This window comes from Zootoca vivipara, chromosome 6 (genome assembly GCF_963506605.1).
Source record: "Zootoca vivipara chromosome 6, rZooViv1.1, whole genome shotgun sequence".
Lineage (NCBI taxonomy): Eukaryota > Metazoa > Chordata > Lepidosauria > Squamata > Lacertidae > Zootoca > Zootoca vivipara.
The window spans coordinates 68,236,265-68,264,116 of NC_083281.1; the positions used below are offsets into that span (position 1 = coordinate 68,236,265).

General features: G+C 42.7%; 1 protein-coding gene across 1 annotated transcript in view; it reads left to right on the forward strand.

The window, feature by feature from the left end:
• ITFG1 (integrin alpha FG-GAP repeat containing 1) overlaps positions 1–27,852 on the forward strand; it is a 110,578-nt gene that overhangs the window by 31,452 nt on the left and 51,274 nt on the right. Inside the window, exons 9-10 of the mRNA XM_035117352.2 lie at positions 9,570–9,664; positions 14,078–14,244. Coding sequence (XP_034973243.2) covers positions 9,570–9,664; positions 14,078–14,244 — 262 coding nt within the window. The remainder of the gene's footprint in view (positions 1–9,569; positions 9,665–14,077; positions 14,245–27,852) is intronic.

Below are 27,852 nucleotides of genomic sequence, written 5' to 3' on the forward strand. Positions count from 1 at the left end.
TATGCAGCCAGGAGCGCGGGGCAGCTTAGCGAAGCAGTGCCCACCCCACAAATACTTCCCCATCCTCTCCCCCAAGGCCAGGAAGGGAGAGAGTGAGGAAGGCAAAAGGCTGCTGGCAACACACCGTGGCTTCCCCAGGATGCAGCCAGGAGCAGCGAGGAAGGGAGCGGCATATATTCGGGTATATTTTCTTTGTTTTCTTTTCACCCCTCCAATTTTAAAGGTACGGTTTATATTCGGGTGCAGCTTATATTCAAACCAATATGGTATTCCTACCTTGGTGGCCCTGCCCTTAGCCCCCACATGCTTAAAGATGCCGTCCGCAATGATTTTGTGCATGCGCAATCAACTACATGTAGGCCTCTGTACTCTCAATCCCAGGCTGTTTTCCAAGATGCTAGATCACATGTACAGAAGCCTACATGTATTCAGATACGCCTGCCTAGGCGCCTTGCAAATATCACCTTTGGAATATGTGAGAGTGGAAGCCTGATGAATAACCTCCATATGTTCAGTTGTACCTGAATGAATTTAACAAGATACAGCAACAAAGACACTTTGGCTCAGTTGGAGGGAATTATTATAAAAGGAAGTATTGCTGGCTTTTGCTGTAATAAAAATTGAAATTGACATTTCAAAAAGGAAGTTTTGGTACTTTTTTGTTTGTTTTGGATGCTATACTGTAATCTAGCAGGGAGACAGGGAGAATTTACAAACATTCAAACTTTGCAAATGGATGATAAAAATCTTTTCTTCTGAGTATGTACGAATAATATTTTTGGAGCAATAAATCATCCTGCTCTTCTTTTATTTTATTCTGTGGAATGTAATGAAATGGAGAATAGAATAGAAAACATTTTTAATAAATTCTTTAGAAGCAACAGAACATACATTTTTCTACTGTCTTCTGCAAAATGAATTTGATATAAAAATTTTAATTGTCTTTTGTAATTGTATTTTGCAACTTACGTCACGTAGCCATTTGAGTAAATGTACATTAATGCCATTTAAAGTTTTTCCACTGCCATGAAACAACGTTTTTCCCTTGACTGAACTAAATTACATGCAGTTAAAAATAAAGTTAATTCAGTGCAAAATATTTAGACTGATAATTCAGGCAGGATCTCTGCTTTGATACTCCCTGCCTGTTTTCTGTGATGATTTTGTTTCATGCTTGATTTTGAACTTGAGTAAAATATAGGATACATTTGCATGCCAGGATCCATAAATGGTGTAGCATGGGCAAATACTGAACTGTTTTTTTCTCAGCTGTTGAGTGGGTAGTTGAACCAGACACCACTTAAGCCTGGGTCCCTTTTCCCATCCATGTTCACCATCTGCATAGTGTTTCCCTATGCAGCAGTACAGTCATATTCATATTCATTCTGGATGTCAAGCACATTCACAGAAGCTGGCCCATAGCCATTTTTGCTTGAGCTACAACATGAAAAGCTTCTTTGGTACTGAAGGCAGCATGTAAGACATTTGGGTGGTCAAAGGTGCTTTCAAAGAGCATACATTTATGGCCTTTGAAATGCACCCTTATCAAAGCTGATTGCTCCGTGCCCAGGAAACCCAGTTTTACTCTCTGTCAGATTGAAGTCTTCAATTTAGCTTGCTTGGTTTGTATAGTCCTGGTGGCAGTGCTGCATTTGTGCATTCAAAGGACTGGTTAGGACAAAAGGTGAGACAAATGCATTTAGAGAGAGAATGGAACTAACACACAAGTTTCATGAAAGGAAAGCTAAAAAAGCTTCAAAGCTTAGTGTATTTTAATATTTCTGTTGGAAGCCGCCCAGAGTGGCTGGGGAAACCCAGCCAGATGGGTGGGGTATGAATAAATTATTATTATTATTATTATTATTATTATTATTATTCAATAATAGATAACAGAGAGCTGTGCAGGATGCATGTGAAGCCTCACCCAGTCTCATTTGGTCTTTTGTCCAACACATGATTCCTCCGTAACCATGAAATTGAAAAGCCTGGAGTCATGTGGGAGTCGGTCTGCATGCGTTTGGATTGGGCAAATGGCACGGGAACTGATGTAATGCTATAGCTGAGTGCTAGCCTTGACCCTACCTCCCATCACACTTTTGACAACTTGGGACCAGGTTGACTATGGGAATATATCCCTCCGTATAAGCCTGTCTGTTTCAAAAGCTCTGCATCTGAGGCTCTGGCCATTTCCCCTTCTGGCTGCAGTCCCTTCACCACATTGAGTGTCCCACCAGACAGTCCCCTGACCTTCACGGGTGGCTTTTTATGCAGCACAAAGCTATGACTGGAGGCCCTTGAAATCCCCAAAATGTGGGTGGTCCTTTGGATCGCAGGCATATTATTCATGCAGCAGGTCAATATCACTTATCCCCATGAAGTTCCAACAGGAATCTCTGTAGTGTTGATGGGTAGCAGGAATTCTCTCATGAGGTAAATCAATTCCATAGCTTATATATCTGTAACATTGGGGGCAGAAAGCACCACAAGGTTATATACAGGTATGGTCCTTCAATTTAGTGTAGGTTTATCCTGCCAAAGGCATAATAATATAATAATATATTATTTATACCCCGCCCATCTGGCCGGGTCTCCCCCGCCACTCTGGGCGGCTTCCAACACACATCAAAATACATTAAAATATCACAGACTAAAAACTTCCCTAAACAGGGCTGCCTTTAGGTATTTTCTAAATGTCAGGTAGTTGTTTATCTCTCTGACCTCTGATGGAAGGGCGTTCCACAGGGTGGGTGCCACTACCGAGAAGGCCCTCTGCCTGGTTCCCTGTAGCTTTGCTTCTCGCAGTGAGGGAACCCCCAGAAGGCCCATACGGTAGTAGCAGTACAATATTCTGGTGTCTCAACTGAAACAAAATCTGACGACAAATATGCAAATGTCGTTCAAATATAGTTGCTGAGGCTGTTATCCCAATCCCGATTACATAGGAGTGAGCACCATTTTGCTCAATGGGACTTTTCAGAGTAAATATGTACAGGTTTGTGTTGGTAAGTCCTTAACAAAGCTGCCTCGAGTGCTGTAGAAGCAGGGGGAAAGATGTTCTAAATAAGTAACTCTTAGGCTTCCTTGCATACATCATAAAAGCATTTATAACATGTTAGAGGTGGATGCAAAACATGCATTGATATATTTCAGCATCTGATATCTTATATTTGTGTCAGCTTTGAAGGGGTAAAATTAATCAGCTTGCTGCAGGGGGGGAAAAGTCCTCCGTTGCCACAGATGAAACTGGATAGGTTACAGTGCCACAATTATTCACCTGACAGCGCTGGACCTCCATAATAGGATATAATTTTTGCCGAGATGCGTTTTCCCTAAGGAGTGAGGGCTGCTCTTAGGGCTAAACAGGAAGCAGCAGCAGTGGCGGTTTTTTGTTTGTCACATGTGGCTCTGCCACAATTGCCAGAAAAAATGGATGGAGGGGGCTGCTTTTTGGCAGCAAAAGAGGCACAAAGACAGTGATTGCAGAAATCACCAGTCCTTTCCATATCTGAGCTCAGCTGTGGAGAAAAGCATTAGGGGTGAAGAGGGGGCATACTGTGTGGGGAGAAGAAGATAAGATGAACTTCAAGCAAGGGAGATCATTTTTGTTCCTTCCCTGTGCATTCTCCTTGCTTTTAAAATATCAGACCTCCAACACATTCTTTTCCTGCAGAGTTGCGACAAAATCACATAGAAACTCACAGATCTGATGCCGGTCCATCTACTCTGCCCCTTAATAGCATGGTCTGTTACTGTGTGCGTATGTCCAGCTACCAGCTGCAAAGCACTCAAGAGAACACACACACAGCCCAGATGGAGCAGTTAGGATGCACTGAGGTCAGTGGGGCTACTTAGCGTGCATAGTTCCATCTTTATACGAAGAGACTCCTTTAATGTGGAATATTCGTCAAGAGTATTCTTTTTTTTAAAAAAAGGAAAGTCCTTGCTAGATGGGCCCCATTGTGGCATTATTTGCAGAGGCACCACGGACATCCCCTTAAAACGTAAGGTCGGCTTTTCTGTCTACATTACCCTCACAAAGTCCTAGGTCAGGTATCCCCAAACTGTGGCCCTCCAGATGTTTTGGCCTACAACTCCCATGATCCCTAGCTAACAGGACCAGTGGTTGGGGAAGATGGGAATTGTAGTCCAAAACATCTGGAGGGCCGAAGTTTGGGGATGCCTGTCCTAGGTTGAAAGCAAAGCATTGTTTCTCTTGTTGTGAACATCTCCGAATCCAACTTCTGCGAGGAGTTGTGGCAAGGGGGAACAAGTTTATGTGTCAATGATTCATTCAGAAGTGGGGGCACAGGCATTCTCGCTCTCATCCCAAGGCTTTGTAAGCATAACAATTTTGGTGTGATTGTTATTAGAAATTCAGAGAACTGAAATACACCTATATTTTACTTGATGCTTTAGGTTCCAGCCCTAGTTTATACCAAAGGGTCTTCAGACCAGCTGTAGGCTCATGGCCAACCAGAGTGGACAAAGAAAAGGGGGAGTTTGTGGGAAAGGCAATTTAAAGCAGACCTACCCACCTCAGGGTCCTCTAAGCCACATGAAGCCACTACTGCTCCATTTCTGCGAACTTAGGCAAGCAGCCAAAAGAGGAAGTGGGCCCCACTAGGCCACCAAATGGTTGGAGGACTGCATTCAACTTGGTAGTCATACCGTGTTTCTCCGAAAATAAGCCATACCCTGAAAATAAGTTTGTAGGTTAATCTGTGCCATACTTAATTTAAAAAAATAAGACATCCCCTGAAAATAAGCCACCGTGTGGTTTTTGAAGAAAAATAAATACAAGACGGTGTCTTATTTTTGGAGAAACACGGTACTAGAACATCATTCTATGAAACTTGTTTGCTGGAGACTCAGGAGAGACAAAAGAGACTTCTTCATACAGCAGAATTAATGTGTGGTGATTGATAGTTTAGGTGACTGAAAGGGAATTCATAACATTAATGGGGGATAAGTATTTCAGTGGACATCAGTTATGAAAACTGAGACCTCACCTCTAAACATGACTTCCTTCAGTATGTTCCATTATGTCTACCGGTATTCCCTTTTCCAATTGATACCCAACGTTCAGTGGCTGCTGAGTGTTCTCTATCCTCAATCAGATTGAATGGGGGGAGTGAGTTGCCCTTTATGCTTTATTTAGGGTCTGCGTTTGCTAGCACGGACCATCTCAGTTTACTCTCGGAGAGAATTGCGCCTGTATTGAATTTGCATGTTCGCAGGCAGTGTCCTTGAAATTGTCGTGGTGCAACCACAGCAGAGGAATCTTGCCTTGTTTGTGGAATTGCCAGAGGTGGCTTGTTGGTTGCTGTGGGTAGAGGGATACTGGAAGAGATGGACCTTTAATCTGAACCCCTTGTCCCAGGGATGATCTTATGTCATTATCTAGACACTGCACCTGCTGCACTTGTGGCTCTTTTTTGGACTTTCGTGAAACCAAAGTTGCCCATTTCTTAAATTGTTTGGAGCAATTTAAGTTTCACAAAAGTCCCCAAAGACCTATTTGCTCCCCAGGAAATGACAGAGGGATTAAAGCCTCAGTATGTCAGGTCTTTCTTTCCACTACCCCCAACCCCCCCCCCCTGCAAAAAGCTGCTCCCTTTGTGATGTGCTGTTAGCTCCTCTTCAAATAAAATTCATCTTTAATATCTGTATTGTTCATCTGCTACAATATTCCTCTTCATCAGTTTAATTTTCTTGTAAAAATTGGTTATGAAGCAGCACTACAGCATTAAGAAAACTGGAAAATATTATTTCAGCCACTTCAGTTCAACAATGAGCATTAATAATGGGTAAATTAGAAATTTTCATCTATGAGTCATTTTCATTGAATTGCATTCTCTCCAACGCATGCAAATGTCTAGAATATATTTACATGCAAAGTGGTTAGCACTGCGATTGATTAAAATCATTTAATATAGTTGCCAGTAATTTCTAGAGATGGCTGCAATTTTGGAAGCATTCATCTCCTGGAAAAGGATTTGGAAGCTCGATTTGGAACACTGATGTTGGGTATATCCCATCCGTTGTTTCAGTCTTGAGAAAAAAAAAAATCTTCAGTTTCCTCCCTCTTTGGTGAGGTTTTGGAAGTGAAACTAACTCGAAACTAAGTGAAACTCGAAACTAACTCTGCATTAAAGCAATCCCTTTTCATTTCCACTGATTCAGTCTCTTACAAGAAGGGGCAAAACTTGTGATAAAGGATTTTACGTGCCTTTATGTTCCCATTACAAATAGTTTTTTCTCAGTTCTGTTTGTTTATTTTTAGCCATAACGATTAATTTAAAAACAAAATAATCACTAAAGATGACTAGACGGTGGGTAAAACCAGGATCTGCTCCATAGTTTTCCTGTGGGGGGAAACACTGAAACATCTAGTCGAGGTTACAAATAGCTGGGGTGGGTGCTTGATGGGGGTGTGTTTTTTTAAAATTCATGGATAAAAGCAGAAAATGCAACTCTCCTTTTGAATATTCAAGGTAACATTTAAGTCTGTCGGAAAGGCACAGTTGGCTTTTAATATGCTTTTATTCTGCATAATTTGATTTAATTCGGTTTTTTAAAAGTGGAGGCAAGCATATGAAACGCCATGCCCAGAATGTTTACATGAGTCAGACTGTAAGGCTATATAATTTAGAAATGCTTTCTGCAGGATGTAAAATATACAGTGGTACCTCAGTTTTTGAACGTAATCCATTCTGGAAGACCGTTCGAGTTCTGAAACGTTCAAAAACCAAAAACTCAGTAGCCAACAGCTGGGCCTCAGGATCTTGCTCTCAGCAGAAGCCGCATGGCATGTTCGTCTTCCGAGGTGTGTTTGAAAACCAAAGCATTTACTTCCAGGTTTACGGCATTCGAAAACCGAAATGTTTGTCAATGGAGACGTTCAAAAACCGAGGTACCACTGTACTTAGACTTGTCGTTATTGTGAGGTTCATGTGTACAACTGCCTAGCTCTCAGTCATGGAAAGCCAAGAAAAATGTTGACCCAGTCACAGTCTTCATCACTATGACAAGATGTATTTCTACTTAAATAATCATATTTTGAAATGTGCACATAAAACGTATGTACATTTTATGTAAATCGGTGTCCCTTTTCTTGTATTTCCTCATTTTTGGCACTAGGTCAGTGGACTCTCTGCCTCAAATTTCTCTCCTAAAATTATTTGTGGTTATCGCATCTTTTAGCTGGCTAAATCTTTAAATTGTTTTAGCATCTGCTAACATATTTTCATTAGGAAGCTCTGCAGGGGCTGCCTTGTCCTATTTTAATAAGTTGGCCAAGGTGGAGAGATTGTGTTACTGTAATTCCTTTCCCATCCCTGCCACCTCCTGCTGAGGTATTTACATCCCTAATTAAAAAGGACAAAGCCTTGGGAGGGTTTTATTTAAATTGAAAATTAATCTGAACAGTGATACAAAAGTTATCTCAGTGGGCGGCAGAACAGAAACAGAATGCTGGCTAATGCCCACGACACAAGTTTTGCCTGTCTTGAGAGTACACCACTGACCTCCTTGTGAAGTTGATTCTCTAATAATTGCCGCACGCCACCCCAATCTCCAAGCAGTGTGAGATTCCAGGGGTTTCAGGCGCTTGCCCAGGGTTCGTGTTTTCTCCTGGAAATGAGGCACAGCAGAGACTGTGGTGTCTTTATGGCATATGGTTTATTTAAACATATATACAACCTGAGCCTACGATGGAGGGGTTCACAGCATCCACACCCCAAAAGGGTATTGTTTCTCCCATAGCCCACAGCCTTGGATTGACAGCAGAAATAAGCCATGGCGCTCTCTCTGCCTTTCCAGTCTGCAGCTTTTTCTCAAGCTTCTAGCTCACATGACACCAAACTCTGCTCCTTGCTGCTTTCCTTCTCGGTGACATCACACACACCTACTATAAACTCTCAGAAGCTGTTTCGGTTTATTCTTCATCAGCTCTAGTTTCATAGTTTCAAGGTCAAAGCGGATCACACTTTGACCTTGAAACTATGAAACTAGAGCTGGTGAAGAATAAACCGAAACAGGGCCTGGTCCTGGATTTCTAAAAACTAGATTGGTGCTGGAATTTGTCTTATTATCAACTTAAAACTTTCTGAAAATTAATCTACTACCTGGCCAGAGCTCTTGGAATCTTTTCATTTGATTTTCTCAACTCTCCAAGGACTCAACTCTCCAAGTAGTAAATTTATTTACTACTATAAACTCTGGCTTTAACTATTGAGGGAGGGGGCCTTATCCATGCGCCATATTATACCGAGCGCCTTTAATCCTTTTTTCTCTTAATGGCCCATCCCCTGGGCGATCACCTGATGAGGAAACTAGCCTAGCTTACTTAGCTTTCAACACTTGCTGGATCCAGGAATTAGAAGAGTCTGGCTCCCACAAACTCATAACACTTATGTAACGAAAGTGCAGGCTCAAAACACCATTTTAGTGTGCATTTACAGGTAATGAGGCATCTGTAGTATTGGGGGGGGGGCTTTAATTGCTGTATTAAAAGTCTCTCCTATAGATGAATAATTCTCATAACTACTCATAATGGAATCAGTTTATCACATAGTAAAGGAAATGTATACTTTGGAGTGTTTATAAGTTCCTGGCAGTTTCCATTTAATTAAAGGTTATCCTAATAGCAGGAATATAGAAGCAGTTTCACCCAGCCCATTGTTCATGCTGGCAAAGAGCCCAAACTGAAAGCCTTTTCCCTGACATCTAGTTTGCTGTGTGTAGCAAGTCACCACCACCACCACATACACACCTGTAATCACAAACCTTCAATTTTTGTTTTTACAAACAAAAAGTCTGTAGTAATGTGAGTCTCCCACCTTGGTAGTTTGAAACGGTTTGGCCTTGATCTTGCCAAAGGCTCTTTGTGAGAATAAGGCCATGGCGATGGTGCTGGGTCGTGTATTTTCCTTTGTCTTAGGGGTATTGTTACCCAACTTCTCCTCAATGAAGAAAAGGGGGCGTGAATGAAATTATCAATTCATCAATAAAATTTTGTGCATAGGTCTAAGACCAAATGTAGATCTGCTGTCCCAAACTTTATAAGCTTAGGAGCTTATTTAGATTTCAGGGTGTGTCCCCCCAAGTTGCTTTGCCCTTTTCAGGAGTAGCCGTGGTGCAGTATTCTGTTTGCATTGGTGTTCAATCCTAACCAGAGTTTGGATCTCAAAAATGGTCCCTGTATCCAAGGCCCATGTGTTGGATTTTTTTCAGTCATAAAGTGATTAAATATTATGTACTACCCTGGGGATGAAATGGAGCAGTCAGGCTCACCTCACTCCTCTTGGGTTGCAAGTCAGTGTCATATTAGTAATCTAAATCAGCTTCAGCATTTGACAAGGGAGAATCTTGACGGAAAGACTAGATAACAGGCCGGCAAAGTTAAGCATTACAGCTATCTGGTTAATTATCTTGACACCTCTATTGTTTACATGTATCAAAATACATTGTCTTCTTGTGTGTGCACATTGTTCTTCCCTGACGATAAAAAGAACACCTTTTTTATTCTCCTTTGCGGAATTATTTTTATCTCCCTCTTCTTTTGCCAGATGGTGACGGACAGACTGAGCATTTGCTGCCAGCCTGTGCTGATTCAGCTTGTCAGAAGAGTGTCATCTACCTATCTAAACCAGGATTGGATTCGGTATGTTGAGCTTCTGTTTGCGCAGATTAAATTAAACCATGTTCATATTTTGTACATCAGATGAAATGACAAAGATCCAAATCTAGCCCCAAAGGGACAACAATTAGGGCCATGCCAGATGTCAGCAGCAGCCACATATGCTGCAGTAGAAAGTTGGTGTGAGTTTTAATTTGGCTTTAGCCTATTGTTATTTTAACATTTGTGCATCTTCAATTGTTTTTCTTAATGATAATTTTATTGTTTTATCTTCTTTGTAAACCACTTTGAGGTTTTGGGCAGTCAAGCGTTGTATGAATTTTATGAAATTCATGAATAATAAGAAATGAAACCATAAATGTACAAATGAGGAATGTGCATCCTAACCTATTTCACAGGGTTGTTGTGGATATTCAGTGAGGAGAAAGAGAACCTCATACACCACCTAGAGCTTCTTGGAGAAAAAGATGGGATACAAATTACAGCTAATGCTTTATTATTATTATTATTATTATTATTATTATTATTATTATTGCATTCCACGCTCTCCGCTGAGCGGTGTGTGAGACTTGAAGTTTTCCATGCACTCACCTAGGGTTTGTGTTTTCTTGTGTTTTCTTTGGAAAATGAGGTACAGTGGAGACCAGGCATAGGCAAACTCCAGCCCTCCAGATGTTTGGGACTACAATTCCCATCATCCCTAGCTAACAGGACCAGTGGTCAGGGATGATGGAAATTGTAGTCCCAAACATCTGAAGGGCCAGAGTTTGCCTATGCCTTGTGGAGACTGTGGTGTCTTTATAGGTTTATTTACACCTATATACAACCTGAAGCCTTCAATGGAGGGGCTCACAGCAGCAGCAGCCCCAAACACGCCAACTTCCTCCATAGTAACAGCATCAACATTCTTTCTCTGCAGCCTCTATTGTTCTGCAGGGCACATCCCAGCTTAATTGCTTCTCTCTGCTACCTGATCACGCACTCCACCCTCCCTAAACAAAGCCCTGTTTATTGACAGAGGGAGGGAGGCCTTTGTCATTTGCATTCTAACACCTTTTTCTTTTTATTATTTGAACTCCTAATGGTTAATCCCTCCCAGACAGTCACCTCACAAAGACGTTTGCCTGACTTCATTAACACTTGCTGATTTGGCTAGGATTACCATGTCCAATGCACAACCCAGGAAATGTGCCTAACCTAATTAGCTTTTACATGCTAATCACTGATGCTTAGAATACACACTACACTTCCTTAGATTCCAACTCCTGGATAGTCTGGTACAGTTTTTGACATAAGCTTAATTAAGCCTCTCAAACTTTTTACATTAACATCTGTATATTTGGAGATGTGCCAGATGCTCATTAGAGAGATGTGAGCCAGCTCCCTAAATCATTGGTCTTCAGCCGGAGGGTCAAAACCCATGAGTGGGTTATGGCCAGATCAAAGGTGGGTCACAAGAGGAGCAAATATATGATAAAAGATTAATAAATGCATCTGAAGGTATCTGAAGAAGTGTGCATGCACACGAAAGCTCATACCAAAATAAAAACTTAGTTGGTCTTTAAGGTGCTACTGAAGGAATTTTTTTTAATAAATGCATGTTTGGGTTAAAAGCTTTGGTGCTGAAAAGGCTGAAGATACCTGCCCTAAATGTTTGCAGGCTTGTGTCTCCCTTTAAACCCTTATGTACTTTACTACAGTGAACCCCCATGCACTCCTTGTCACATGTGACAACTTTATAATTCATATTGTCTCCCATAGACTAGAAAGAGGCAATGGCTTCAAGCTCAGGAGAGGCAACTTTCAGAATACATTTCTAACCGCAAGAGTAGTTCAGCAGTGGAACAAGGCTGCCTAGGGCATCTATGGAAATTAATAGGGGCACCTTCTTGAGTCACTCAAAATGGTGTTAATAAATCAACCTGGGTAATCAACTAAATATTACAACCCTACTTAAGCAGGGTTGTTGCCAAAACACTTCCAACAGCTGTGCAGTATATACTCAGAACAGTAAAGCTCATGTATCTCCAGATCACGACACTCTCTTTGAAAGCCTGAGAAATCCTCGTTCAAATCAAATCAAATATGTTTATTCGGCTGTACGCCCATCATAAAACACAACACAACAAAACAAATCAAATAAAAACCACAGACTCATACAAACCACAGATAATATAACACAATTCACAGCTCACGAGGACAAATATTAACAATTCAAAAAACATATCTTGAAGGAAGGTTTAAGATTAAGATTAAAAATTTAGGCGCCTAACTAAAATCAATATCTGATGTCATTAAAAAAAAAAAATCTTATAACTATCAATAATCAGCTAACATTCCATTCCGTCTCTTGTACGAGAGGACGGCTGTTAGGAATTTAGCAACCTGTAGAGTGATATAAGGGTCCACATCTTGAAGAACCCAGGCTAGCTGAAGGTCAACTGGATTATCAGCCATAGGCTGGATTATGGAGTTTAATATACTAGCACGAGCCGAACTGTACATAGGGCAGATAAACATAACATGGTGTAAAGATTCAGTTGATTTCATTTCGCAAGCACACATTGAAGAGACTTGGCCCTTAGTAAATCTATGTCTCAGCACATTAGTTGGAAAAACATTGAACCTAGCTTTAAGGAAGGCATATCGATGAGACGCGGCCGTAAGCGTTGTTAAGTAGGATGGAGTACGGTAAATAGGGGTTATGCCGATATTTAACGGTGAGCAGACTCCCCCGCCAGCTAGACAATTTTGGTATAGCTCCGCATCATCCAACCTTTGGTTTATAAAATCCTCGTTCTGTTCAGCCATTGTTGGAATCTTATTTGTATTCCAAGTATCAGCACAAGCTGTATTTGAGGCTTCTGTTTACAAACTAATCTTCCTGAGGAAGGGGGTGGGAGGGGGGGAGTGAAAACCCAGTAGATTTCTATCAAGCAGCTCCTTTATGCTGTTAGTATTTTAGTGGATACAACTGAACCCCTATTTTTAGTGTTTATAGCTCCATCTAGAAGATATTTAGGAATGGTGTATGAATGATCTCCCCATTCCTTATTCTCTTTTGTTTCAAGTAATGGGTTTTTTGCAGTGTAAATTCTTCTTCTGAGTGAAGTAAAACCGTTATTTGAACTTGATTGTTCTGTCTTAAACCAGTGGGAGGGATCGTATGAACGATTTGTCTCAGGCAAGAAGAGTGTTTGACTATTTTCTGTTGAGCAAAAACCAGCGTTAACGAATCTATCATTGCTTTGTTTCGCACGGTTCCCCAAAGACAACTATTTCTCTTTCACATCTTGCCATAGACTTTTCAAAAACCTGGCAGCCCACTAAAACACACAGATGCATAAAGCACAAAGTTTACAAAAGCCAGGAATAGCAGGAATGGTGTATATGTGTGTCAGAAACAGAGAGATACTGTCTTATCCCTGTGGCTTTTTAATTCATTAATATGCAGCTCAGTTTCATGGATGGAACAGTCCTATAGGATTTAGAGCACTCCAGAACAGAAAAGCAAGGGGGGGGGAGAGAAATTGAGCAGCCTTGGGGTCACCAGGGCGGAAGTCTTTAATGGGCTCTCCATATGCACCTGGTTGGTTAAGGAGATTCCTGTTCACCAAGGCCTTTCTCTCCCTGTCCTTCTGAATCAGATATTGCAGTGATTTAATCTCTGCTCTGAAAAAGTATGTGCAGTCATTAGTATTTGGCGTATGTACTGATTTTATAATCAAGTTATTGGTTAGTTGTAATCCACTTAGGATAATTTCAGTAGAGAGGTGTTCTTTAAAAAGAGATTAACCGTCTCTCCCCTTTAAGAAAAGCAACACTATCTACCAGATGCCTGCAGCTAAATACTTGGCTCTTTTCTTCATCAGCTCATTTTTTCCCTGCCATTCACTGGCTCCTCCAGCCACTGTTTTACAGCGTGCAACCTACTTTGCCTAATTTCCTTAGCTCCCCCCCCCCCCGCCTCTTGTTCGATCTCCCTAATACTCCTGCCTTTCCTTCCCCACCTACACACATACCCTTCTGACTCTAAGCACTACGAAATTTCTTAAGAGTCTCCCTCTCAGTAGCCTCTTCTGACAATCTGCCCACATAGAAGCTGGACAGACAGCGTCCCCCCTGCACAATTGGAGTGCTTGTGAACAATCCTTACTGTCACATCAGAAGCTACATTGCCACCAGTACAATATTTATGGAATAATAATTCATGTCCCATCATTGACGGTCTCGGGGTAAAGTCTGAAGGCACATGAGGCTGCCAGCTTGCTTAAGCTAAGTATGTGTGGGTCAGGTGAGTGCCTTGATGGAATCTCATGTATGCAGTCTCAGGTTCCATGATGGAAGAAAGGTGGGGTTTAATCTAAGGAAAATAAAGCAATATGTGTTCGATAAATCCTGACAATTTGTGGTGTTGTTGTTTTTTCTGGTTCTCAGTGGTTTCCAGTGTTGCAAAACTTCACCTACAAAGGCACCGTCTGGGGCTTTGTTCCGTACGATTCCGCTCAAACCAACTTTCCCTTCCCAATCACCCTTCACATTGGAGATTATAACATGGATGGCTATCCAGACGCACTTGCCATCCTGAAGAATACATCAGGAAGGTACAGTATATTCAGTAAATAGCGTTTTCAAGTGTTTCTTCTACTTGGCATAATGGTGCATGAAATTATTCTCACCTTCAAATATCATAGGCCCATGGAGAAGCTGAATCACTTCATCTAAAAAAGAAGTGCCTGAATGGTATGAGAATGGATCTATTTATCTGTATCAAGCAACCCTTTTATTCTTTTCTGCTGCCATCTAGGAAGAAGAGTGCATTGTGAAGAAATGCTGCCTTTTTCACCCATTCCCATTGGAAAAATGTGTGGAAGGAGCATGGGGAGCTTCCTCCCCCCCGCACACACCTTCCTTATTAAGTTCCAATTGTATGAAAAGCACTTACCCGTCATGGTTCCTTGGGGAATGATCTCCCCATGGAGATCAAGCAAGCTCCAGCTGTGGTTATTCCTGCCAGCAATTGAAAACTTACCTACCCAGACATTTTCTTGACCATTAATACGGGCTCCCATCAATCCTGTTTACCGTGACTGATATTTTAATGTTATTTTGTTGCGATTGATATTTTAACTTCATTTCATTGAACTGGTTTTATTGTGTAGTTTTGTTTGTTTGAAAGCTGTTGTGTAGATTCTGTAAATATTTCTGTAGCAGAAGTCTTCAGAAATTGTACTTAAAGATTTGTAATTCCTAAATTTCTCTGCTGACTTGGAGCAGCCTTCCCTAAACTAGTGTCCTCCAGATGTCCTCAAGTGGACACCAGGACACCACTACGTGGGATTATCATCCTCCCACTCATTTGAAGGAGGCAGGAGAACTTCATCCTTGTACCAGAGTTGAGTTCCTCCCCTTGCTTGGGGGCTCTGTTTGTTTGAAGCGGCCTTCCCTAAGCTGCTGTCCTGCAGATGCTCTGGACAACAACCTCCATCATCCTTGACCATTGACCATCTGAATAGCACCATGTGGGGGAAGGTTGCGGGTCAGTGCACCTGGCTGCTGGTTTGAGCCCACCGAGGGAATCACATGGGCAGGATGCCTGCATTGCAGGGGGTTGGACTGGAGGACTCTTGCAATCCCTTCCAACTCCACAATTCTATGGTTCTATGATTAGGAACATGCTGTGGGCTCACATGCTCTCTTCCCACCAATCCCTCCTTCCCTGACATGTGCTGATTCGCTCCTTCACGTTCGCAACAGGACTTTCAAAGGCAGTCTGTGATATGTCATGAACAGCTCTGCTGTTGAAAGGGAGCTAAAGTCAGAAAGGCAACTGGTCATGCACAAGCCAGAGGAGGAAAGAGTGCTGTTGCACTCGGCTCCTGCTTATGGCCTTCTTACAGACCCACTGCGAGAACAGGATGCTGGGACTTAGATGAGCCATTGGTCTAATCCAGCAGGCTCTTCTTATGTTCTGATGCCCAGCCACTTTGTGACATAACAGCAGATCAGGCACTCGCTGCCTGACGAGAGGCACAGCCAAAAGGCTCCAGAGATGCCATTTTCCTGTTAAAGCAAGCGTCAACATCTCAGTCCCTTCATCAACATCAAGTCCCTTCAATAATGATTCATGCCAGCTGAAGCTTCTCTAAAGGCATTTCTGCTGATCTTTCAAATATGCTATTCCTCCCCTCCCTCCACCAACCCTTCCTCTTGGCCGGCTAGATAGGAAGAATTTTGGTTCTGCTTCTAGGGCACTGTCTTCTTTTATTTTGACATTATGGCTGGGAAACGGAGGCAGCCTTTATACCCTGGAGGATCTTGGTTCATGGCCGTGGTTGTGAGTGTGCATTGTCAGTTCCATTTTTGCCTGAGGCAGCTCCTCTTCCCTCAAGCAGTTGTTGACCCATTTTATTTTGATGGATACACTGCAGATGCATTTTCTGGTAGCTGTCATATACGCTTTTGCTCAGTCACCAGCTCTCCCACCACTGGAAGACCGCCGCTGTCATGACCCTCAACTGCTTCCCACCTCTGCTCTTTTACATTGTCATGTGCAAACATCTGGATGAATTACGTTGTGGTAATGCATTGCCTGGAGCTGCTATGCAATACCAAGGATGCATGTTGGAAATGGGAACATTTCTATGAATGCATGCAAAATATTTGCAGGGTACATATTTCACTTATTGCCAGGTGTTTAAATCAGAGTTGGTGATCTTAACCCTGTTCTTGCAAGCTATCTTAAGACAAAGGTTTAAAGTAGCAGAGCTGATAGCAGTGTATAAATTTACATTGCTCTTGTAAAGAATCAAAAGATACGATTAAAATACAAAGTTGATTTTTAACAAGAATAAGGGATAAGGGAAGGTTAGACTGATTCCTGAATCGGGTAGGCAGGCAATAGATTGCAGTCCACCAGTTCTCCTAGAACCTCCCAGGATTCTTGCAAGTAAAGACATCATTTTAAACCAATGTTAAAAAAAATAATGTATGGTTTATTCTGCACAGGCACCATGCTGGTGTGTGCTGCTCAATACTGCCTGCTTTGCTCCCAAGCAGGAAACAGTCCAGAGGCTGGCATTGCATTAGATGCAACCCAGCATTCACAGTTTGCTTCCCTCCAAACAAACGGCAAGCAGTAAGCCAAGAACAAAGCTTGACTTCCATTCATGGCCTGTTTGAAGAGAAATAAACCACATCCACCAGTTCATACAGACCATAACATCAGCCCCTGGTTTGATTCTTTCCTCGTGTGGCAAGAGGAAGAGCGAGGCAGGGACTTATGGGCTGCATATACCACCAGTGCACTGCTCTGTCACCTTTAAACCATGTTTTGTTTGTTTAAACATAATATCCAAACCAGGCCATAACAAGTCACTTCCATTCCTCCGCGAGAGTGCATATTCAGAAGCGCAACAGTTTACCAGTACCACTGAGCTGAATGAACCTGTGGTTTGTTTATTTATTATTGTATTTACATCCCGCTTTTCCCCCAAGTTGGGATTCAACATTTTAAAACAACGTAATATATGTTGGGTGAAAGATCCCTGCCTTGCAGGGGGACCAGATGACCCACATGGTCCCTTCCAATTCTGTGATTCTGTGTTGATTCTATGATTCTGTTTACAGTGGAACCTCGGTTTACGAACACCTCGGTTTACGAACTTTCGGTTTACGAACTATCATAAACCGGAAGTGTAAACCAAGGTTTCCGAGGCCTGGGCCGCAGCTGCGGAGGCACTCCAATGCCTTCACAAGCACGGGGCGATGCGAGCGTGCACAGAGGGCGCCGGCTGCTTTCCCCTCCTGCTCCCGACGCCGCTCCCCGACCCCCCGACTCACTTCCTCCGCCACCGAGCCAGGCCGCCCACCCTGCTTGGGCTTGTTGCGGCGCGCCTGGCTGCTGCCTCCTTCCCCAACCCTGGCGCTCGCCTCCTACATGCCTGCCTTGCTCAGTACCCCGGCGGCAAGGGAAGGAAAAGAAGAGAGAGCGTAGAGCCTTATCTTTTAACTGTCGGGCTTATTTATTGGGGGAGGCGTTCATACCTCGGGGCCCCGCAGAAGTTTAAAGCGGCGTGCACGGAGCTTTCACCAACCCCTGGCCCGAAGCAGCTCCCGCTGGCAGAGGCTGTGGCCTTCGAAGGAAGCACTTTCTTCCTCAGAGCGCTGCAATTTGTTTAAAAGGGCTGCTGGGAACTGCACCTCCGCGAGGGGATAAAGCGCAGAGCCTGGGATTCTTTTGAGGGAGGAACGAAACGGCAGAGGCTGTAGGAATCCGGCTCATTTCGATCCCCTCAGAAAACCTCCATGTGCTTTATCCCCTCACGGAGGTGCAGTTCCCGGCAGCCCTTTTAAACGAACCGCAGCGCCCTGAGGAAGAAAGCTGAGGTTGAGCTGCCATTGCTGGGCTGCTGCATGCCCGGCAGGGCCAGGATCTCGTGCCGCTGTCGCCCACTGAGGCGTCGCTGCTGGGGCGGTGCTGCTGCTGCGGGCAAGAAGCAGGCTGCTGCCGGGCTGCTGCTGGTCAGGGTGGGTCACGTCCGGGGCTGAGGTCTTCCCAGCAGGCCCAGCAGGGCCAGGATCTTGTGCCGCTCTTGCCCGCTGAGGCGTCGCTGCTGGGGCTGCTGCTGCTGCTGTGGACAGGAGGTGGCAGCGCGGCTTGACGCCCGGCGGGCCCAGGGCTCTCCCGCCAGCAGCAGCCAAGGTGTGGGTGAAGGCGCTGAGTCTCTCGGACACAGCAGCGGGCCCTTTCCCAGAGCAGTCCACCACCACCCCGTCCCTATCGCAGCTGCAGGAAAGCAGGCGGGGAGGAGGAGAAGCTCCTCGGCTGCACCCAGGCAAGCTTGCGAAGCCCCAGGCGAATAATCTGAGCAGCAGCAGGCATCGCATTGCGAGAGCTGCCCGCGGGGTTGCCCGGGCAATCCGGGGAGCCGCCGAGATGGGGTCTCCTCATCGAGGGGGAAAGGGCCAAGTCCAGTCAGCCGCTCGCTCGCTCGCTTCCTTCTCCGCAGGCCCTTCTTTGCCTGAGCGGAGTCCTTGCTATCGTGGCCGGCTGGCTGCCTGGCTCCCCACCTCAGCGCTCCGCGTCAGCAGAAGCCGAGTCCTCTTTGCTTTCCCCTTTCTCCCTCCTTCAGCAAAATCCCCCCGACGCTTCAGCGGCTCCCCTTCCTTCCCCTCCATGGAGAGGCAGCAGCTCGTCGTCAATCGTCTCTCTTCCCAGAGCCATGGGAGTGCTTCCGTGGCTGCGCCCCAGTCGTGGAAGCGCTCTCATGATGGCTCCGCAAGTTCAAGTAATTTTTTTTTTACAATACTGTACCATCTTATTTATTTTATATTACAGTACATTAATTATTGTCTTCATTTTATGGATCAATGGTCTTGTTAGACAGTAACATTCGTGTAAAATTGCTGCTTTAGGGGGTGTTTTTCATCATCTGGAACGGATTAATCCACTTTCCATTACTTTCAATGGGAAAGTTTGCTTCGGTTTATGAACACTTCGGTTTATGAAGAGACTTCCGGAACCAATTGTGTTCATAAACCGAGGTACCACTGTATATCATTGTGTAGCCCCAGATCTGTAATATTGCTTGAGGGGAGGCTTGGGTTTCAGGGCATGTACAAACTTCCTTGAGATCATATGTGACAGCATTAGTCCCTTGGAGAGGCTTTCTAATCACCTAATTATTGTGGTATGATGAGTCTTTTCAAATAGCCATATCCCAAGAATCTGCAGAGCTTGATGGATTCAGCTTAACATCTTGACTATCTATGCCCCCAAAGCACACTGTAACTTGATGCATATTCCCTTTAGCTATTTAAATCAAGTACACACAGTTCAAGTAGCAGGGTGCAGTTCCTGCACATATATAGCCCATCTGCTTTTTCAATCCCTCCCAATAATCCAGGGCTTCATAGCTCATCAAGACAAAATCTTCTTTTTCCCCCCAAACAGCTTTTGTCATATTTCAGTGGCCAGCCAAACTAGCACTCTAACATCACACTGCTGTTTAGTTTGGAGCGGGGTGGGGAATCCTCAAAGACCTTGTTAATACTTTGGAAATCCTTTAAAATCCCCATTTTAAGAGCTGTATAAATGCAGATTACAGCAGCAGACATGAAATGTAATCCATAATAAAGGGGGGAATTTAAAATGTGTGTGTTTTGAGCAAAGACTCTTGTTCAGTCACTTTAAGGTTTTAGTGACGTCTAACAGCTAACAGTGAAATAGTGTTTCTGTGCTGAGCATTAAAAAAACAATGACAGGAGGAGATGCTTTAATATGGACAACCTCCAAGTAACCAATTCACTTTCTTAAGTTAATTTTTAAATTTATTTTATTTGTGCCCTGTGTTTTCAGCCAGTATTGTCTTCCAAGCAGCTTGCAATTAAAACCCACAAAAGTGGTATGATATATTAGGGCTAAGTGGAGGTTTTTCTGATAGTCCTTTTTGGTTCCTGGTAATGGATGACCTAATCCAAATTCTAGAGGGAGCAAACAGTGTTGCAAAGGCTCAAGGATAGACTGAGTGTAAAGGTATCAATCAGAACAAGCATTTATTTGATGCTCATCAAGGAATCTATTTTATAGCCACCTTCGGATATCTAAAGGGCTGTCACATGGAAGATGGAACAAGCTTGTTTTCTCCTGCTCCAGAGGGTAGGGCCCAAAGCAAATAGATTAAATAAGATTTCTGGTAAACACCAGGAAGAACTTTCTGTTTGACAGTGTAGCGAAATCCCTTGGAAGGTGGTGGACTCTCCTTAATTTGGAGGCTTTTAAGCAGAGGTTGGATGACCATCTGCCATGGATGCTTTAGTTGAGATTCCTGCATTGCAGGGGGTTGGACTAGATGACCCTCAGGGTCCCTTCCATCTGTACATTTCTGTGATTCAGCAAGTTAATATTTTTAATTTACCAAGGTGGTATCTGACTAAGTTCAAAGGTGGACAAGCTGGTCTGTTGATTTCAGCAGGTCTGCTAGGCATCTCTTAGCCAGATGCCAACCACACTGTTACTGCTGGGTCATTGGTAGCAGTCTTCCAATTTTCCCTAATCTAAAGGACAATTGATTATTGATTCCCAACTAGTGGTATAGTGTCCACATGGCAGCTGATAACTAACATGGATTCAAACAGTGTTGGGAGCACTGCTAATGCCAGTGAAATTCAGTGTGCTGTAGTGGTTAGACTAGGACCTGAGAGACCAGGGTTCAAATGCCCACTGACTGGGTGACCTCGTGCCTGTCCCTGCCCCTGCCCCAATAACTTCCCTCACAGGGTTATTGTAGGGATTAAATGAGGAGTAGGAGAACCGTGTACTTTATTATTATTATTATTATTATTATTACTATTACTATTATTTATTATTTATACCCCACCCATCTGACTGGGTTTCCCCAGCCACCCTGGGTGGTTCCCAACAGAATATTAAAAGCACGATAAAACGTCAAACATTAAAAACATCCCTAAACATGGTTGCTTCCTTGGAGAAGAAAGCAAAATATAAATGCAGTTGATTAATAAGCAAACTGTACGGCTTTCATTGAATTTTTTTATGTTTTCATGTTCCTGTGCACTACCCAGATATTTTGTGAGACAGCAATATATAAATACTTTTATTTAAAAATTAATAAAGGACAGCGTAAATTCTGGAGTTGAGAATGAGACCAACAGATATATTATGAATAAGCTCAAAGCATTATTTGTGTGTTTCTTAAGTCGGATCCATTAGTTTATATCAGTGCGGTTTTTCCAGAATGTTTTAAAAACAAACCAAAACAAAAAACAGTTTTTCTGAGCTAGCTCAAATATAGCACCCAGGAGCCAGTAAATGTGATATATCCTGTACGCTCATAATGGGTTGGACTGAAGTAACTTCGCTGCAGGAAAAATAGCCCTACTACTTAAACTGTGGGTTGTTGTTTTTCTCTCTCTCTCCTTAAAATTGGGAGTCTGGAAAATTCCTGCAGCACTGGCTTGCCCTGTTGGAAGCATCCAGGCAGCAAGGAGAAAAAAATTAAGGCATTGAATGAAAGGTTCCTAAAGTGGTAGGGCTGCATTGTGGGGAAGAGGGTAGCTTCCCTGCTGCAGTTCTGGTGATTTACCCTTTTCAAAACTAGTGTTAGCTGAGTGTTCCATATTGTAGTGAGGCCCGGTCACCTCTAGGAGCAGTGAAGATCTGTTTCCGAGCTGCAGGCACCTGGAGTAGGCACTCTGAGACAGATCTTAACAGGCAAACAGGTTCATATGGGAGATGTCAGTCCTTTCATGATGCCCAGGATTTAGCATGTTATTAGATACATATTATGAGATTACTGTAACACAATAAGCATCAATTCAAGAGAAAGAATGTTGGCCAAGTGGACTTGCCAGTTTCTTACCCTGTCTTTCCTGTATTTCATAATTGTACAGAACAGGTAGGCATCCTCTTCTTGTGCTACTGGTGAAACTTAATATATTTGGAAGCTCGGGCAAAGTAGGAAAAGTAGTCAGTTTAGGTGAGGATGGATTTTTCCAGCACTTCCAGCTATATCCGCCATCCTTCTCCCTTCCCAGAGTTGCTACTGCAGCTGTCCAAAGGTGCGGTGTCTGCAAGGAAGCAATTGCACACATGCCCCATGCCTCAATTGTTCCCCCTCCCAGCCTTTTAACTGTGCCCCCCCCCAATTTGCATGATTTAATCCTTTCCATCCTCTGTAATCCTAAATCCCCAAACCCATTCTACAGTGTTTCTGGATTGTGAACTTTTATGCTGCAAAGGCAGTCCTATAGAATCCCAAGAAGGCCCAGTGCCTGCAAAATAGGTAGAATTTTCTTTGAATGTTAATTTTTTTCAAGGCTCGCTGTACTACACTAATAACAGGGGCAGCCACTTTGCAGCAAATCTGATGTCTTTTACTGTTCTAATTGTTGATTCGTTCAGCCAGCTTTTAATTCACTAAAGACGTTTCAGCAAAAAAAAACACCCAATAAATTGGTGGACTTTCTTGACTTTCCTTGTTGTCTTTGTAAGTAGTTACTGGAGGGAACACTTGCTGATTAGAAGGCTGCTATTGAAAGTGATTTAATTTACCTGGGCTCAGCTCTTTGCTGTGACCTGTTACTATGTGAGGGAAGGGTCAGTCCCAGTTAGACTTCGTATGAGTAAATGTCATCTCATTATTTCTAGTAATGTGTTGAAGGATCTCTCATACAGAAATTGGAGGGACATTGATAGTGGAATCTGTTCTGTGTTGTAGTAGTTATTTGTATTACTTTCACCCATGCATCATAAAATGGCACTACATGAAAAATTGTGTTGTGGGAGGAAGGGGTTCAAACAACTATTTATTAATATGTTAATCTTCGAGGAATTCCAGATATGACCAAACACCCTTTGGGAAAAAATATCTCTCCTGGAAACCAAAATTGGCCGTATTTTCTCCTGTTCCTTCTTGCACATTGCATTAGTCAGAATGCCTCTAAAAATGAAGAAGCTCAAATCTGATCAGTACTGCAGAAGACTCAAGTTTAAAACCTGCATGAAGAAAGATTGCACTTGAACATTTCCGGCTTAAGTTGCTTGTGGTTTTAAATCCTTGATCCTTGTGGGTTTTGCTTTGAAGTGAAAAATACCTACTAGCTTTGGTTGCAAAGCAGAAGGAGCTTGTTTCTTTTCCATCAGGTTTCGCATGAGTAGGAGGGAGCCATCTGCCTTCATAGCTGACTTAGCACTTTACTCTTTAATCTAAGTTGATTAATCTACCGATTACATAAATCAAAGAATTCATACTGCATGGCTCTAGATGCAGGTTACAGCATCTTCTCAGAAAGGAAGCGTATTCTGTAGGTGAAATACAAAAGACCAAGCATAATGTTCTTTTACAACGAGACTGAGAATAATGTCCTTCTGTTACAAATTCTTGACTTCTTGCCATACATCTATAAAGCATATTATATTTACCTTCCTGCCTGGGCCACGATTTACTTCAGCAAGCACAGAATACTAGATAAGAAATTGCTCAGCAGTGGAACTTCTTGACCTATTCGACGTATGAACATAAGCTCTTGTTCATAACTCTAGATATGCTTCAAGTGAGTCCTTTTCAGTTTTTGAGTTCCTTTTCCTTCTTTTTTTTTTAAAAAAAGTGTTTGGAACTAATGGTCACCTACAGCATTTTAGAAAATGAAAACTGAATCCGAAGAACCGTTTTCAGCCTGATGTATGGAATTGCTGTATAAAATGCAAAGAAAATCTTGCTGACAGTGTCAAACGGTGATTTTCATATTAGTATTAAAATTAAAAGAGTAGTAAGGAGTGATCCAAAGAAGATACTTAGGTGTGTTCATAAGATCACACACACACACACTTTCCCCACCCCAGCCCCCACCTTGGCAAGCCACAATGACTATGCTCCACCTCCGTGGTTAGAGCTAGTAATTCCAGTTGCTGGAAACCACAGGAGGGGAGAATGCTCTTATGATTGGGTCCCCCCTTACGCATTTCCCATTAAGGCATCTGGTTGGCCACAGTGGGGACAGGATGCTTGAATAGATTGGATCACTGGCCTGATCCAGGAGGCTTTTAATATGTTATTATCCATCTACAGCAAACTATTTTAACAAGAAGCTCCCCATTTGTGAAATGCTGTCCCCAGGGAGATTTGCCTGGTGTCTTCATTACGTACCTTTGGAGACCAGGCGAAAACATTTATCTAAAATGATGCCTTTGGCTGATTAACATTCTGTGGTCTTTTAAATGTGTTTGTGGAAGGCAGCTTATTGGTTTGTATTTATTTTTGCTTTATGTTTTTTTTTTACTATTCCATTTTTTGCTTTATTAACAATCTCTTATATCATATGACACATTTCATATAGCATATGTCGTATAATATGATGCGTTTTTTCATCCTTGTTTTGTATTTTTATGTTGGGAACCGCCCTGTGATCTTCAGATGAAGGGTGGTATACAAATATAATAAATAAAAATAAGAATCAATATTACTTACTCCCAAAGCAGAGTGGTGGGAAAGCCTCTTCTCCTGGGGAATGCTATGGCTCTGGATGTGATTTTTTTTGTTCCAGGCCACTGGGGTTGCCTTCTGAATTTGCAGTAGGGGAACTGGTAGCAAGCAGAACCCTCTCAGGTCCCTTAGCCTTGTGTGTTACAGGGATTCCTTTGACAGAAACCTGGAGGGGAACCTAAGAGTGCACATTTCCCTGGACCCCTGACTTCAGTTAAGAGTACAAAATAATAAAAATGGAGCTGTGGAAGGACAGAAGTGGGAGAAAGGATAAGAGGGTGAGCAAAGCTAACTAACCTGGAGGGACTTCAGCTGCACTGACCACCGATTTCAAGCTGTTTCTCTTAAAAGCTTGGTTATCTAAGGAAGGGGCTTTCATGGGTCAAATGGAGAGGAGGTTATTTGAAGGGCAAAGTTTTCCTACCAGGAGTGATGAGTGCAAAAGGGGTTTCTGTGTACATATTTTACGTGGAAGTTCCTAACCTTGGTGGATCCTGATGTACTTACTGGAGGAGGCAGTGCCTCAACAACATCCTACTCGGCTACTGGTATCGCAGCCCCGATCCTTATTTCTTTGGCAAGACACCCGGAGAAGAAGGCATAGGGTGTCAAACTGCCATTAATTGAAATCTAGTAAGAGGGTTGCCATCTTACAGGATGATGGATGGTCGCTTACCATTTAGGCAAAGGGCTAGGGAAGACACAGTGACCTATAGTGGGGGAATATGGATGACATGTGACTGATGTTTGGCATGTGCTCCTCGTGGACGTATGTTCTTAGTGCTACAAAATAAAAAGGTGCAGAACATATTCCCCAACATGCAGTTCAGCTCTCGCACACTGCCTAACTGCAGGCTTGTGCTTCTGAAACAGGAGCAAAATGAGCATGTGCATCCAGTCCAAAGGCCAAAAACATGGTTTGTGATGCAAAGATGTTGGACTTTGATTAGCAGCCTTTTAGCAACTTTTCATGCTAGATGTGTGAATGTGCATAACATTTATAACTGTGTCTCAGAACTGAGGGCTTCTCAAATACACGGTGTGATGCGTGCGTTAGTGTTGAATCTATAATACCGTCCCTTTTCTGTTTCGAAAGCAAGTGATGAAAGCAGTTGCTGATTGCTGTCATTGAGGGGGAAGGCATACTTCCTAAAATAAAGAAGCATTTCCACAGCATGTGACGGTGAAACAAGGGGCATTTTTTTTCTTAATTCTGGACCATTTCAAGGTTCAGTTAAGAACCGCTTATTAATGAATGCCCCACTTTCAGTTCCAGTTAAAAGCTTTTAAGAAAGCAAGTGATTTTTCAAGGAGACAAATCGTCCTGACTTTTAAGGAGTAATTGTACACAGCTGCTTAATTGAAGATAATTTCGCTGAGATGTCAGCCCATTTTCAAATGCAGGAAGAGCAGAAGAAAGATAACAGGAAGGGTATAGAATGAAGATGTGTTCCTTGGTGTGTTTGTGGGGCGGGGGTGGGTGGGATGGAAAACAAAACAGCTTAAAAAAGAAAAGAAAGAATGAGGCAGTGAGGCAAGAGAAATAATTATATATGAGTAATGCCTGAGAGATACCCATTTAATGTATGCTGGCAAATGTTTTTATTCTCCCAGATTGAGACAGCGCACATCTGGTTCAAACTGGCAGGCATTCAAACAGGAGGAGTCTCCTCTATTCCAGCATTCTGCCATGGTTCTTCTTCCCCCCCTTTATGTTTAAACACTTTAATATATTGTTACGGCGTATAAATTAATTGATTAGAACTTGAATTTTAACACATTTACCCATGCTTCTTCTACCAGAGAAAGAACTGTAAGGATATATGCTTCTTTCAAAAAAAAAAAGTGGTCGTTTAAAAATAAAATCAGATTTTCCCCAATGGCAAATGAACTGCCAAAGGTGGATATAAATATTTATAAATTCTTGTAAAATCTGAGCTGATAATTGGCAGGGGAGACTCTTAACATGAAACGCTTAGCATGCCATTTTGGAGAGGAAATATATTGACAGTAGTTAACAGCTGCAATATAAAACCAAGGTTATTGTGGTTCTCGTGGAACTGGTCTTCGTACAGGTGGCCTAGATCGGATTAACAATTGATTAGATCGTTTTCATGTCTTCCAGAACCCAAGTGCTTATGCACAAGGAAAGCAAGTTATCTCTGAATTTTTAAAGTTTTCAGCGCCAAGTGTCCTTTAAATATATGTATGAACCTTTTGGAACATCATTTTGATATATTCTAAGGATTCACTTTAGTTCTGATGTGTGTAGTACTATCTAGGGACTCAAACAATTCCTTGCTCATGCTATTAAAAATGTTATGAAGTTACTGAAATAGTTACAAAAGACATAATTTGTTCACAGTAGTAGTTTTTTGTTTTTAAGGGAGGGAGGGATGTATCGGGAAGAAGAAAACCATTTGGTGGTTTGGCAGATGGCAAGGCAGCATCCATCAGATACATTAGTGGACTTGGGAAACAAGTTCCTTTGCCCAGTAAGTGTTACTATAAAAGAACTGCAATGGTACTATTAGTTGAGGTTGTCTCATCATACGAGTCAAATACTCAGCTTGAGATCAAACGGATGGTCCTGTGAGGTTAGACATTGCTATTCTGCTCAGCCGAGCTTTCCCTTCATTCTTGTTTGTAGCAGCCTGACCTGTATTTTGGTCTTAAATTTTCAGCAGCAGCCAGCTGGCTTATTTGTTGACTCAAAGTGGATAATCCCCGAATGGGCGATTTTGACGTTGGCAGCAAAATACCGATGTAATAGCCTGCTACTCTGCCCACAGATGATTCTTTTCCACCCTGTCATTTCCTGCTTCCAGACACAGGCATACTGGTGCAGATACAATTTTGGATAATTATCTAACCATGGTTAGAAGACTGGGAGCATCCTGATGACATCTCTTCTCCCTGTTGTGTGTGAATTCCACCACCACCCCTTCAAGTTGCTTTATTTTGGGAGTGAACTACGGTTTGTATTGCACATCGCCATGTCTACTGACATGGCAAGGTTGAAACCAATGTTTTCCACCATGATTTTGAGGAGTTGGTTTGCAAACTGGCTCAAGCTAATCATGGCTAGCAAAAACACCTGGTGCAATGCTAAATGTGGGTTAGGTCAGAAAATGAAAGAAAAGGCAGAGAGCTAGTGGAGTGTGCACAGTATCTTAGTCACAATTTCCTCTGCTCTGTTTGCTAAGC